The sequence below is a fragment of the Botrytis cinerea genome, chromosome 4 (assembly GCF_000143535.2).
Source record: "Botrytis cinerea B05.10 chromosome 4, complete sequence".
In the NCBI taxonomy this organism is placed as follows: domain Eukaryota; kingdom Fungi; phylum Ascomycota; class Leotiomycetes; order Helotiales; family Sclerotiniaceae; genus Botrytis; species Botrytis cinerea.
In genome coordinates this window covers 1,167,817-1,180,938 of record NC_037313.1, presented here as the reverse complement: position 1 = coordinate 1,180,938, position 13,122 = coordinate 1,167,817, and the positions used below count along the sequence as shown (strand labels likewise).

At 43.3% G+C, this 13,122-nt stretch overlaps 6 protein-coding genes across 7 annotated transcripts; 4 read left to right on the top strand and 2 right to left on the bottom strand.

Annotated features, from left to right (window-relative positions):
* Positions 1–243: 243 nt before the first annotated feature.
* BCIN_04g03270 (hypothetical protein) lies at positions 244–1,877 on the top strand. Its single transcript, XM_001546200.2, has 2 exons — positions 244–583; positions 637–1,877. The coding sequence occupies exons 1-2, from the start codon at positions 415–417 to the stop codon at positions 1,398–1,400; spliced, it is 933 nt and encodes a 310-aa protein (XP_001546250.2). The 5' UTR covers positions 244–414; the 3' UTR covers positions 1,401–1,877.
* A 1,004-nt stretch (positions 1,878–2,881) lies between these two features.
* Positions 2,882–4,384, top strand: BCIN_04g03260 (hypothetical protein). The gene has a single exon (XM_001546202.2). It carries the CDS (start codon positions 3,780–3,782, stop codon positions 4,302–4,304), a length of 525 nt encoding a protein of 174 aa, XP_001546252.1. The 5' UTR covers positions 2,882–3,779; the 3' UTR covers positions 4,305–4,384.
* A 446-nt stretch (positions 4,385–4,830) lies between these two features.
* Positions 4,831–6,019, top strand: Bcotu2. Its single transcript, XM_001546203.2, has one exon. The coding sequence runs from the start codon at positions 5,087–5,089 to the stop codon at positions 5,996–5,998; it is 912 nt and encodes a 303-aa protein (XP_001546253.1). The 5' UTR covers positions 4,831–5,086; the 3' UTR covers positions 5,999–6,019.
* Positions 6,020–6,021: 2 nt separating this feature from the next.
* On the bottom strand, positions 6,022–7,132 carry BCIN_04g03240 (hypothetical protein). The gene is made up of 3 exons (XM_024692512.1): positions 6,957–7,132; positions 6,459–6,910; positions 6,022–6,406 (listed from the first exon to the last, which is right to left on the bottom strand). Exons 1-3 carry the CDS (start codon positions 6,979–6,981, stop codon positions 6,056–6,058), a joined length of 828 nt encoding a protein of 275 aa, XP_024548289.1. The 5' UTR covers positions 6,982–7,132; the 3' UTR covers positions 6,022–6,055.
* A 541-nt stretch (positions 7,133–7,673) lies between these two features.
* Positions 7,674–8,954, top strand: BCIN_04g03230 (hypothetical protein). The gene is made up of 3 exons (XM_024692511.1): positions 7,674–7,735; positions 7,788–7,932; positions 7,995–8,954. The coding sequence occupies exons 1-3, from the start codon at positions 7,706–7,708 to the stop codon at positions 8,606–8,608; spliced, it is 789 nt and encodes a 262-aa protein (XP_024548288.1). The 5' UTR covers positions 7,674–7,705; the 3' UTR covers positions 8,609–8,954.
* A 770-nt stretch (positions 8,955–9,724) lies between these two features.
* BCIN_04g03220 (hypothetical protein) lies at positions 9,725–12,965 on the bottom strand. 2 transcript variants are annotated; one of them, XM_024692510.1, is made up of 5 exons: positions 12,730–12,965; positions 12,606–12,678; positions 12,527–12,551; positions 10,918–12,457; positions 9,725–10,859 (listed from the first exon to the last, which is right to left on the bottom strand). In XM_024692510.1, exons 2-5 carry the CDS (start codon positions 12,669–12,671, stop codon positions 10,181–10,183), a joined length of 2,310 nt encoding a protein of 769 aa, XP_024548286.1. In that variant the 5' UTR covers positions 12,672–12,678; positions 12,730–12,965; the 3' UTR covers positions 9,725–10,180. The 2 variants fall into 2 exon arrangements, with proteins under 2 accessions (XP_024548286.1, XP_024548287.1); XM_024692509.1 differs by having other exon boundaries at positions 12,606–12,965.
* Positions 12,966–13,122: the final 157 nt, after the last annotated feature.

Below are 13,122 nucleotides of genomic sequence, written 5' to 3'. Positions count from 1 at the left end.
TCGGGGTTCTGGAATGCCCCACTTTGGGCTGTTTAAGCTAAGCACTACCCCAAACCCCCTGTTAAGCTTCGCTATGCGTTATGCGAGGCGATTTGATTGGTTCCAGATATCCTTAAACTTTTCTTTGCTGTGCCAAGATGTGCTATTTTCATTCGAGATATGGGACACCAGGAATTATTATTGTGTTTCGACATAATACGGTCTTTTCAAAAAGTCAACATAATGTGCGACTGTTATCATGATGGATTTTCTGTCTTGCTATATAGATGAGGGGTCTTCTCTCGAGGAAATATATCTTCACAACACATCTCATCATCACATACTATCCACCTGATATCTAAATCCCCATTATAACTTTAAAATCTTTCTCCAATTCCCCAGATTCCTACTCCGATAACAAAAACAACCGTAATCATGGTGGCCACAACGACCCTGGAATCATGTGCATACTACTGCTATGTACCAGCCATGGCAGTTTCAGCTATGTTCGCAGCAATTTTCGTCCAGACAACACTTCTACACACATATCAAATCTCACGATCAAAGACCAAGTTCTTCATTCCCATTGCAGTGGGAGGTTTACGTTAGTTGCCCAATTCTCAAGGATAAAACTACTGTACTAACATTCATCAATAGTCGAAGCAATCGGTTATGCATGCCGCTTGATTTCACACTTTGAATCTCCAAATTTCTCAGTTATTCCTTTCGGCATTCAATACACCTGTATTCTCGTATCGCCAACCATCATGGCAGCCGCAGTCTACATGTACTATGAGCATCTCGTCAAAGCAGTAGGCGGCGAATCACAATCTCCAATTCGTCTTAGCAGATTCCAGAAGATTTTCCTCTTCTTCGATTGTTTCTCCGTTATAATCCTCATTGTCGGTTCTATTCTTCGCCTTATGACTACTATGCCCGTCAGCTGGATTAGACTCGGTAATAGACTTGTCATGATGGGTCTAGGCGAGCAATTAGTCTTCCTCGTAATCTTCGTCTTCACAGCTGCGAAATTCCAATACAATATATCGCAAAACCCCTCGGAACGCATTTCTGGAAACACAGAGCCAAAGGCCCCTTGTACAGGTATTCCATACAAGAGACATCTCGTAGCTATGTACATCGCTTCTGCTCTTATTGCCATTCGATCTTTGATTCGCTTGGTGGAGAATTTGACGGGAACCACTGGACTCATTAGAAGTCATGAGGTATTCCTTATTATCTTCGATGGAGTATTGATGCTTAACATGATGTTGCTCTTTCACTATATTCATCCCAGTGAGATCGCTGCATTTGAAACCTTCTATGCTAGTAACGGAGCTGATACTTCTCGTCCTTACTTTGCGGGATTGAAGGTTTGGCAAGGAAAGAGATTAAGCCGGGATGGTATGATGGAGGTCTAAAAGAGGGGAAAGGAAATATTTGACAAGGTGCTTGGGTTTCCTATTTGGATATGGGTTGGTAGATTTATTTTGGAGTTTGGACATTGGTGATATCGGTGATATTGGAGCTCGGAGGAGATGGTATGGGAAAGGGAAACTCACAACAATCATTTATAGCATGCATCCTCATGAATTTCATTTGTTAAAAGATGGAGAAATAGCCATAGAATAGAAGAATTAACAGAACACATCAAAAATATCTCGTCTTTCGATTCTAATAATTCCGCGATTGACTTTTAAAGCTTACTCCAACATGTGTACGTAGTATATATCACAACTTCCCCCGAATGATCTCCTCACTTCAATCTACCGTCAAAAAGCTCTTCCAAAAACCCATTAAGCTGATCTTTCGCATAAAACTATAGCTAATGTCCTGTAGTATTCACCTCATTTGTGACCAGATTTTTTTTTTTGAATAACTCCATAATCTTTGACACACTTCCCATTCTCACAACATTCTTGTGGTTCTGCTCAATGAAAAGTGCACGACATGGAATTTGTGGGTCAAGTTCATCCTATTTTTCCTCTTGAATACCCAGAATTTGTCCAAAACAACGACGGTACCAACTTCTCGGGCTACGGAAGCTGGAGTCAAAGAATATCTGAGGAAGGGTGGAGATATAGATGGGAGCTTGCCAAGTTGGGGGTAGCGCTATACAGTTCTCTCTCAAGGAAGTATGGAGGGTAGCGAAAAGTCATAATTTCTTGGCACTATCTTCCCCAGGGCCATACATGAGGGAGAAGATACTTTCAGTCTTGTTTATCTCAGTATCCGTGGCTGTAAATTTCACAGGACATGAGCTCAAAATGAAAGTAGAAACCAAACGCACATGTGCATTCATCAATTTACATGGATCCTGTTCAAGGAAGAACAGCATATATCCAAACCTTCCGAATCCCAATGCTTGCTCTGCGACCTGTCTTACCAGGTCAAGTCAGATGCCATTCCCGGTGGTGCATATGGAACTGCCAGAAAGGTACCTGAAAGAAACACAGTAGGATAATAGTTGATCACTTGCGACAAGAAAAGGCTGCCAAAATCATGGCCTACCCCATCCACTTTCTCAATGCATTCGTGATTGAGCAGCTCTGGCTCTGATAAACAGCCCGCACTTGCGAGTTTGTTACACTTGCAGCTTTAACGAAAGAGTTTCAAGTGTCATATTATTTTCTTCGGGAGTCTTGTGCCAAAGATCTCCTCTGAAGCTCTTTGCATATTCATACTCCTTCAGGAGTACAATGCACTGATGCTAGAGTGCATGAACGCCGATGAATTCTCTACTTTACAATTCTTAGGGTTAGGGTTCTTAAGGACCCGCGGTTGAAAACAAGGAAGTGAGTGTACCTAGGGATCTTGTGGTTGCTGCGGGGATTATGCTGAGTAAGCACACCAACAATTTCATGTTGATAAATTAAACCACACCCAGACATCTCTTCTCTTAGGCAGACCAGAATCGTTCGGGGCTTGCCACGAGCATTTCTTCAAGAAACCTTCAACCATATGGATGGCTCACTTGCCTTTAGTTTGCACATTGTTGTGAGCATATCGGTATCCCACTCTCGCCTCTTTAATTTACACCCCAGTGAGTGTGTACAAAGATTCACGAGAAAGAACAGCGAGATACGGGGCACGGATTGATTGCGTATTCAAAATCCTGCAAAGCTTAATTACAACAACTACTGATATAGACACATTTGCCAATAGTATCGAAGCCTTTGGTCTCTTCCGGGATTTGCGTGTCTTGTGGGCGAATAAAGGATTCACGATTGGCACAGAATGGATTCAATAGCTAAGTCGTTTGTTGCAAGTCATCCAATCTTGAAAGTCTAATTTCTCTAATCCGCTGTGACTTTGATTAAGATATCGGAATCTCTCTTTAACTTCGTCGATTAGTGAAAAAATCGCAGACATTTGCTGCAAAATGTAAATCGACCCGGACATCTAATCAATACCAGAAGTCCGAATTTCGCAGCATTCAACAGTATCAACATGGCGGTAATATGTCTACGGGTTTGGAATCAAAGTTCACCTCTGCATAAAAGTCCACCTCTGCATCAAAGTCCACCTCTGCACCAAAGTCAACCTCTGCATCAAAATCCACCTCTGCACCGGAATCAACCAATCGTTGTAATGTGTAGTTTACACACTCATCGTCCACGAAACAAATACGTGGTAGGTCCACCACAGAACATCGGCTCATTGATTATTGTGGAATATATATCACCACCTTCTCCCACTGGTTTACTACCAACCCCACGACAGCACAGTAACCTCCCATCAAGTCAAACTTTTGCTCTGGATATCTCAGATTCAAACATTCCTAGGAAGATCAGCTCAGCATGTCTTCATACACCCCAAAGTTTGATAACAAATGTTACATTACTACCAATTCTCCTGATGGGAAAACCACTACCTTTGCTGATTCCACCTCATTTGTAACCAAGTCACAAGCTCCTGGCGTGACAGTACAATACGCCTATTCTGCGGCCTCGACACTCTCATTCACCGATGACGCCGACCTTGAAGCACACCAAGAAGCCATCAAGCAAGGGAAAACACCCAACGTCCCCTCGGCTGGTAACAGCGTAGCTGTGTTTTGCCACTTGGAACCTAATCCCAGTGGAGCCGAGGGGTTCCTCCATCGTACGCGTACGCTTGACTATGTAACTATAACGGACGGGGAATTGGGGTACACGGTGAACAGTGGAGAGAAAAGAGTTTTCAAAAAGGGAGATGTAGTTATTCAACGGTCGGGATGGCATGCTTGGACCAACCTGAGTAAGACGGAAGGGGCTACTTTTTTTGCCGTTGCAATGGGCGCTGAGGGTGCGACGCAAGATTTCATGGAGCTTACCGATGCATAGGATGGCTTTGGAATGGATAGGTGACAGACGTCTGGTCTGATTTGTATTTATAGAAAATGAGAAGTGATGGATTTATTTCTATATAAGCTACATGCTACTATTATGACGGGGTGCTCTCCTACGTGTCAGTATCAGAATGAAAACATGGACTTCGATTTAAAGTGGCGGGATATGGTGGTATACAATATACAGAACTTGCTGGAGCATGAGCTGCCTACATAGGTACGAAAGGGACGGAATTGTCGTGGAACAAATATCTCGATAGCTTTGTCAAAGTTGTAGAGATGAACAAAGTGACAATCAGTCTTGTAAGTAGTTTGAACAAGATACAGTATGAATAGAAACGAAGAATCGTCATAAGAGTATTGTATAGGGCTGTTTTCATTTGGTGGTGATTTCATTTCTGATCAATTGGACCGAATTGATGGTGACCTTACGTCATCGCTATTTCAACTGCCGCTCAATAAGATCCGTCATCACGTGAATAAATTGACTAAACTTCGTTTTGTTGCATATCTGAAAAATTGTTCATTTTTCCTACCTACATCTCTCATTTTGGGGACCAAATTATTAAAATTTACATCGACTGGGAATAAGAGCACTTTCCGGACTTTATTCCCGGCCGTGTCAAATTGTGGTTTTATAATATCTTGCCTGAAAAGTGCTGGTGGGTGTGTCTCATAAGCTCAACGAGGCAGTCTCGAAATTGTAAGATCTGCCCCTCCCTCATCCACCCCACTACAAAACAACATCTACCACAGAAACCAAAACTCGAGATTAAGATGGAGAGCTTCGAAGATATGCAAAGTCGGCATCGGAAGGAGCAAAAAGATTTGCAAGGGCGTATAACACAAAAGAAGAAAGGCGCATCAAAGAAGACTCGCAAAGGTGTAAACAATGAGTGCGAGGAACTAGAACGACAATTGAAGGAACGGCAAGCTCAAGAGATAGCATCTTTGGATGGAGACAATGTTCCAGATATCGATGATGTTCCAGAGCTTGACGCGGAAGCTTCAGGAGCTTCTGCGAATGCGACTGACGTAAATGGTGTCAACAATATTACGGACTCTTTAGAAAAATCCTCGATCACGGAAACAGCACAATCTGAGTCGGGACAGCCTAAAAAACGCAATAGGCAAAAGGAAAGGCTTGCACGAAGAGCGGCAGAACAAGAAGCTGCTGTAGAGGAAGCTAAGAAGGAAGCCGCGAATATGCCTGATGAAAGAGAAGTCGAAAGGAAACGAATGCAGGAGGAATTTACTTCAAGAAGTTTACAGGAGAAACAAATCAGACCAGACGGACATTGCCTTTTCTCTGCTATAGCCGATCAGTTATCACAAGCTGGGATACCTCTTGGAGCCGAAGCAGAAGGATTGAAGGACGATCAGCGTTACAAAGTGGTCCGCAAAGCAGCCGCAACATATATCGAAGGACACCCAGATGATTTTGTCCCATTCTTAGACGAACCCCTCGAGAAATACGTTTACAAAATTAGAGATACTGCGGAATGGGGTGGTCATTTGGAGCTTCTTGCGCTCGCAAAGACATATAACGTTGAGATTTGTGTGTTACAGAATGGAGCTGCCCAGAAGATTGAGCCTGGAACAGACAAGCCCGAGACGATTCATCTGGCATACTATCGACACGGATTTGGATTGGGCGAGCATTATAATTCTCTTCGGAGAGCACCATAAAGACATCATAACTAAGAAGCACTTGAATTCTCATTCTAATTCTAGGAGAGACTCTATCTAGTGCGACCAAACACTGACCCAATCATTTATCTTGCCATCTGCATCGTATCCACCCCTGTTGGTTCTTTTGGGGTGAAAGTGTGCAATACGACGAAGGCCATTCTTATGTGGTAGGCCAAGTTTCTCAACTTCTAACTCACAGTCCTCCTCATTATATGGCAATACTTCCCCAGGACGAGACAAATGGCCTTCATAGATTCTTGGTGGCATAGCCCATGGCGGTCCTCCAATTGATGGAGATTTAGTAGTGGGAAATTCAAGACAGATGAGTCTTCCTTCTGGAGATAGAAGCTCACGATATCGTTTAGACCATGCAGGCCTTAAACTCGGAGGTAATGCACAACCAAACTTTTTCAAGATTTAGTATTCTTGACAACAATGAACCCAAAGAACTGCATACCGTGTAATCATAGATCAAATCAAAGCTTTTCTCTCCATTGACGACTGACAAAAAATCATCCTTGAAGAAGTCTCCGGCTATCCACGTAACATTTCCTTTCTCGATTCCGTCTTTCGGTTCATACAGACCTTTCCCGTCTTTCTCCTTTTCGGTGTCTCTAGCACCCTGCAAACCAGTCTCGGAAATATCCAGCCCATACGCATCATAACCCATAGCACTCAATAGCAAAACATCATACCCCTTTCCACATCCTGCTACTAAGGCTTTCTTTCTTGAACCGTCAGCTTTCTTCGAAGCTAGATCTTCCCGCTCATTTAGAACATCAACCAGCGCTGGATTGGGTGATTCGTTATCCCATGGAGTGACCTTGTCTTTCCAGAGCTGATCCCATTTCTCACCGTGGTGAGCCGGATCTTGATCTTCGAATTGGGCTTTAAGAAGAGCACGCGTTTCTGATTGTTTAGCACTATTTCAATCGTCTATGAAAACTCGACTTACCGGACAAGCTGAGTTCTGAGGCCATGCTTGTTACGCTCTCTTTTAATCTCTTTGCTCGTTGGATTTTATTAATGTTATAATCTTATCTCAGCCTTTTCTCGGTCTCGTGTAGCAAAGTATTGCGACGTGCAGTGAATGAGTTTTTCTGTCTTTCCTCACCACCAGCACCTTATCTCAGCTTATGTAACTCTTGGTGGGGCATCCATCTGTGGCCATCGTGGCGCTAAATAAGCAGAGCTTACCCCAGTTTTTAGCCAAACCGAGGCTCAGGAAACCCCGGGTACTATTTTCAACGGCTGTGAGTTAATTTTATCACTCTCACTCCTGCCTTCATTTTGCCATGTACGAGTAATAAGCCACCACACAAACCACCATACAACCACAACCATATGATTTGACAGTGTAGAAAAAAGAAAAAGAAAAAAACATCACCCTGGCGCCATGCCCAAATTTCGAAAGAACCCCGACATGGTGATTTTCTCGCAGGCCCTAGAACACAATCACTCTCATAACCCCGCCTCCCCCTATCATCACGTATTCCCTACCATACAACGTCAAGTATATGATTTATTAGCCTAGCATAGAAAACATCACTTTTACTCCACACTAGAACTTTCCGTCCTTTCCGCGGTCGAAACCTCGGCACAATAAAAGATGTGGTTCCATCGACCTCCTTCATTGCCAACTCCCAATTGTTTCTTTCCTTATTCTTCACAAGATAGATAACACTTCGTAATCTCTTTATAATCATGGATGCCGCAAATCTCTTCAACGTCAAGGTAAGCAATGAAGCTCTCTCCTTTAGCATTCCTAAGACTCACAAACCAATAGGACAAAGTCGTTCTTGTTACCGGCGGCGCAAAGGGAATTGGCCGCATGATATCCGAGGGCTTCGTCGCAAATGGAGCCAAAGTCTACATCTCATCCCGCGATGCCAAAGCCTGTGAAGCAGCCTGCAAAGAGTTGAATGCGCTAGGTAGGTACCTCGACGTCTCGCAATTCGTGCGACACACCCAAGCTAATTCTTCTTTCCTACAGGCAGAGGTTCCGCCCACGCCATCCCAGCCGATTTCTACAAACTCGAAGATTGCAAACGCATGGTCGATGAATTACAAAAGAAAGAATCGAAATTACACATCCTGGTCAATAACTCGGGAAGCAATTGGGGAGCTCCTTATGCGGAATTTCCTGATGCGGCTTGGACAAGAGTTTTGACTCTTAATCTCACACGAGTCTTTACTCTTACGCAAGCACTTACCCCTCTTATGGAAGCAGCTTCTACACCCGAAGACCCCGCACGAATCATCAACATCGGCTCTGTCGACGGAATCCGCGTGCCTTCTCTCGAAACCTTTTCCTACTCGGCAAGTAAAGCAGGATTGCATCAATTAAGCCGAGTTCTCGCGAATCATTTGGGGAAGAGAAATATCACGAGTAACGTGCTCGCATGCGGACCATTTGAAAGTAAAATGATGGCAGCGACGCTCAAGAATTTCAAGGACGAGATTGTGAGTGGGATTCCGCTGGGCAGAATTGGAAGTAAGGAGGATGTCGCCGGAGCTTGTTTGTTCCTGGCTAGTAAAGCGGGGAGTTATGTTAATGGGGCTACGATCCCGTTGGATGGAGGGAGTTTGGTGGGGAGCAAGTTGTAGATCTTAGTGGGGCGGGGGGAATAAATCGCTGTACAAATTTACTTTTTTTGAACATTTCATTTTATATTAGGAACGTTGGCATTTTTTGGTTCGATTGGAGGGATTACATACAATATCGCTTGTTCTCGTTTCATATTGCGCGCTGGATAATGTGAGCGTCGTTATAGTGCAGATATACAACGAAAAGTACTGGATTGTTCAAGTGAATGAGAAGATGAGAAGATGAGAAGATGTTACCTAGGCATATTAGTCCTCTATTATTATTATTTCAAGCTAATTGAAACTACTAGGTAGATATCTATTCGCTGCTCATCAACTCTCATAAATACATACATCCCCTCTCTCATTTCTGCACGAACCATATCGCACATCTGCGCATGATATTGAGTCAATTGTCTTTTTTTGTTGCAGGAAATATTGACAGCAGTTCTGTGATATTTGAATATGGAAACGAAGAAAACTGGACAGGGGCTCGGGATTTTGTTAATATATATTTGATATTTGGTGTGTAGTAGAAGGGAAAAATGCATATGGGAATTAGGAGATTGATTGGTCTGGTGATTTGGAAGATGGGAGATGGGCTTCAAGCCGTACCGCATACGTGGAGGATTTGAGGCATGTGCTAGAGTGGAAAAGATGATGGATGGGTTGATCGGGATATGACTTTTTGTGTATGTATGGCGTTTTCTTTGGTTATGATTATGCTTCTTGAACGATATTAATGAATGGTAGTGAGTATCGCGGTGGAGAGAGATGCTTTCGGTTTTCGATGCGAGTGATCTCGGGGGTTTGGCGAGAAGTGCTCGTGTGGATTACTGGGCAATATGTCTGATGGCTGTTTGCTAAAGGGAAAGGCTGTGCATCCGATGACGGAGATGGTGAAAGAGAGATTATAGACTTGATCGATTTGTGAAATTACTATATGAGGAAACGAGAATCTGGAGGCTTTTGCTCTCTCTATTTGGCTTGCGGAGAGAAATAAGCTCTGTTGCACAGGATGCAATCGCTGTTGAGTAGACTGCGTCTCGGTCTGAACTGGTGGTGGAATGGTCGGGAGGAATGCGGTTTAAGTAAGACTAATGTTTTTTTTGGGGGGGGGGGAGCTTCCGAGAGGTCTGTGAGTTTCGATTATGATTATTGGGATTTGTCTCTGTCGGTTGTTGGATTTTATGGTGGTTGCACTGTACGTCATAGATTTGTTCCAGGGATAACATAGACAGCGGGAAAATCAGACGACGTGAAAGATACCTAATCATGTGGAATGAAAACTGGGAAAACACACGAGGATAATCTGTGAAGGAAAATATGTGGACAATGATTAAGTCAAGCCTCCCACCCACTTCATCTGGAGATTTAGTGCAGGTGTCAATACTTGATGACTACATAGCTTGTCTTCCTTCAAGTCATCCGAAGATACCTTTTTGCAACTATTCATGAGAAGGCACGTCTAGCTCAAATCGATTGATCATCCAACCGCTCCGAGCCTCCGAACGGATATGCATACAAGCATACATTATATAATTACAACTTTTCCAGAACAACCATCCCGCCAATTCAAATACCGGAACTTCCTCAAGTATTAAAAGGCATTTTGGTAAGCCATGTAAAGTCGTTTGTGTCGAAAAGTCGATCCAAATCTGTGAGAATCTGAGATGAGCCGTTATTCTTGGGGTTAGAACTCACAGCATCTTGTTGAGCAGATGCTGCATGGCGGATTGGTTTTATTGGACACCAGTACTGAAATGTTACCGCGCTGTTATCGTCATCGGGAGTAGATAGCCCAGCACCAGCTTCAACCCGTTGAGAAGCTTTCTTCAAACGGGAGAATTTTTGAGGCACGATCTGAAACAGAATATCGAGCACAGTGACGAGACGGAGGATCGACGAGTAAAAGACAGTGTACTGTCTGAGAATTGCCGTGGCTTTATCAAAACTCTCGTGAATTGAAGCTTCTGATATTTCAGCCGCAACAGAAGGACAAAGACCTCCCGCGATCAGTACTGTTGCAGACTTATACAGGAAGATCACATTGCACCACCATGCGGAGATTTCGTTCGAACCTGAAGTTTCGCGAAGGTATATAGTATCAATAGCTTCTTGGGCAATCTCAACACACACAATTGCACATTGTTGAGAGATTCGATGAGAGAGGACACTTCCAAGAGGGATGCTTTCTGATTTATTTCGAGATTCGGTGCCAATGAGTTGTTGAAGAACGGGCGTTAGTAACAATAGTTGAATGTGGAGATATCTTGAAATACTGTCAGTTTGGTCTTATAAGTTACTCTTGCATGTATACTTATACGTACCTTTGATGAAGAAATACTGCTCGACGGGTCTGTACAGCGTTTAGATTGTTGTGTGTCGAGCGCTTCTCAAGTCTCAGGTGGTTAGGATTTTCTTGTTCCCACTTTGAAAGTTCTTCCTGTAGACGGAGAATGGAGATGTTTATCCCAGGAGATGAGATGTTATCGGAAGTGTACCGCCCTTTTATCACATTTGTATCGGATTTACCACGCCGTGAATTGAGAAATACGGCATACAAGATATCGTAAAGTTCTAGACAAGACTTGTAGAAATCAGCAGTATAAGTCTGCGGCTTTTCGATGGTGTTCTCTTCATTGTGCCTCGGTTGATAGTTATCTTCCTCCGCAAGTAAGTGGAGCGGGATGGCAGCAGCAGCTTGTGGATCAATCATAGATGGTCGGCCATATAGCATTTGAACCTCTCTATCCATAATAACACAACTATGCCAAGCTTTGCGAAGCGATTCTCTAGCTTGACTTTTGTCTATTCGTTCGCTTGTTTCAGATAAGTCAAGTTCAAGCATCTGGACTATGCGTATTGCATTTCCAACACACAGCCAACATGTACGAGATTCGCCTGTGCTCTGAAAATACAACGCTAAATTAAGATATGACTGGACTGAGCGGATCGAACACGTTGGGATGTTGAGAAATCCTTGTGCTCTTCTGCAGAATATGGCAGCCATATTCTCATGGTTTGAAACTGTTGTTTTCGTTTGGCGGCTACTGATAGCAAATACTGAGTTTATTAGACAAATCAGCGACCCCTGGTCGGTCGTGTAATTTTCGCAGCTCCAAATCTTCTCGTACTCTTCTCGTAATCCCATTTTGTCTAAAAACGGATATAAAAAATGAACATTGTCAAAATACGATGTCAATAGGCTATCGGCTTGCTCCCGAGTTGGTAAGACATAGTCCAGATCCCTTTGCAGTGATCCATAATTTGGAACTGCGGACGAGGCAGTGTTAATATAAAAGCCAAGGGTATCTGATGTTGATGTTGATGCTTCACCGATTTTCTCTGTGACTAGTTTCTCCACTTCTTGCATGAAACTTTGGGCAGAAGGTCTGTCGATAACAATGGTTCCATGATTTTGATCAAACACAATATTATGGGTAGGAAGGTCGCTAGAGGCGCATATATTATCGATGCTTTTTGAAAGCTCTTGAAATGAAGGAACTAATCTTGGGCTGATGGCGGCAGTCGGATTAGATTGCCATTGATTGGCGCTCATTTCCGGTGTATTCATTGATGGATATTCCTCCCACGAAACTGTAGATAGCCATGATGCAGATGCAGGTGAGGCTGAAGTAGTAGCTCTATGGCTACTTATGGTCTCTGCTAATGAGTTTCCTGAAGTACTGTTTGAACTTGAGATGATGTTTGTTCGTATCTGGGAACCCTGACTGTTATTTGCTTCTAGCAATTTTATCCGATCTTCTAGACGTTTGATATAATCTGCTGATGCCGATGGAGCATGTAAAAAGTCCGTAGCCCAAGTGCAAGAAACTGACTTGGACCTTCTCTCGCATGGTCCACACACTATGAGAATGGAATGATTAGCACATATAAGTGGCATTGAATTTTTGTCATTTATTTATCAAGTGATACCTGGTTGATGGCCATCACATTTGACCTATCAGCGAAGCTTAGTAGATGTCATCAGAATTTTCGTTGGAGCTACTGCTACCTTACGGCCTCGGCAGGGATCACAAGCCGTTGTCACCTTCTGTCTTTTTGGTGCTCGAGTATCCATACTTCCTCTGAGAATCTTGATTCAATTGTGATAGGTTCAGACCGGTCAAAGATTTTACCTCGTTGTACAGTGGAGGTGATGGGCGACAGAATGGAATGTGGCATAGGTGTGCTATCCGCACGGGACAAAGCTTCGAGTTGGAGCTCTTCTTGAGCTAGAATTGAAAAGACAAGTATGATACTCAGCGAAGTATCCTTGATTTTGTATCTGAAAATTACAATCTGTGCATTATCTTCATTCCCATAGTGTATCTGGTTCTCAGTATTAAAAACATGGTACCAAGGTCCAAGTCTCGGAAGCGATCCGAAGCTTATTAAAGCACTCGGAAACAAGACGGACAAAAAATAGCCCGAATCCACAATTAAACGACAAGATTTGTTCCTTCCCCCATTGTTTTCAGACAAGAATCTTTCACATGCAACATTTCTCGGATAACTCGCATTAAGCCAGC

Excerpts from the sequence above, each read along its gene's own strand:
- BCIN_04g03270 (XM_001546200.2), top strand. The coding sequence starts at position 415 with ATGGTGGCCACAACGACCCTGGAATCATGTGCATACTACTGCTATGTA. Across the intron at positions 584-636 it reads CATTGCAGTGGGAGGTTTAC|TCGAAGCAATCGGTTATGCA; the intron begins GTTAGTTGCCCA and ends ATTCATCAATAG.
- BCIN_04g03260 (XM_001546202.2), top strand. The coding sequence starts at position 3,780 with ATGTCTTCATACACCCCAAAGTTTGATAACAAATGTTACATTACTACC.
- Bcotu2 (XM_001546203.2), top strand. The coding sequence starts at position 5,087 with ATGGAGAGCTTCGAAGATATGCAAAGTCGGCATCGGAAGGAGCAAAAA.
- BCIN_04g03240 (XM_024692512.1), bottom strand. The coding sequence starts at position 6,981 with ATGGCCTCAGAACTCAGCTTGTCCG. Across the intron at positions 6,911-6,956 it reads CTCAGAACTCAGCTTGTCCG|AAACGCGTGCTCTTCTTAAA; the intron begins GTAAGTCGAGTT and ends CTAAACAATCAG. Across the intron at positions 6,407-6,458 it reads ATTTGATCTATGATTACACG|TTTGGTTGTGCATTACCTCC; the intron begins GTATGCAGTTCT and ends ATCTTGAAAAAG.
- BCIN_04g03230 (XM_024692511.1), top strand. The coding sequence starts at position 7,706 with ATGGATGCCGCAAATCTCTTCAACGTCAAG. Across the intron at positions 7,736-7,787 it reads CAAATCTCTTCAACGTCAAG|GACAAAGTCGTTCTTGTTAC; the intron begins GTAAGCAATGAA and ends ACAAACCAATAG. Across the intron at positions 7,933-7,994 it reads CAAAGAGTTGAATGCGCTAG|GCAGAGGTTCCGCCCACGCC; the intron begins GTAGGTACCTCG and ends TCTTTCCTACAG.
- BCIN_04g03220 (XM_024692509.1), bottom strand. The coding sequence starts at position 12,671 with ATGGATACTCGAGCACCAAAAAGACAGAAGGTGACAACGGCTTGTGAT. Across the intron at positions 12,552-12,605 it reads ATCCCTGCCGAGGCCGTAAG|GTCAAATGTGATGGCCATCA; the intron begins GTAGCAGTAGCT and ends CTTCGCTGATAG. Across the intron at positions 10,860-10,917 it reads GCAGTATTTCTTCATCAAAG|ATATCTCCACATTCAACTAT; the intron begins GTACGTATAAGT and ends CAGTATTTCAAG.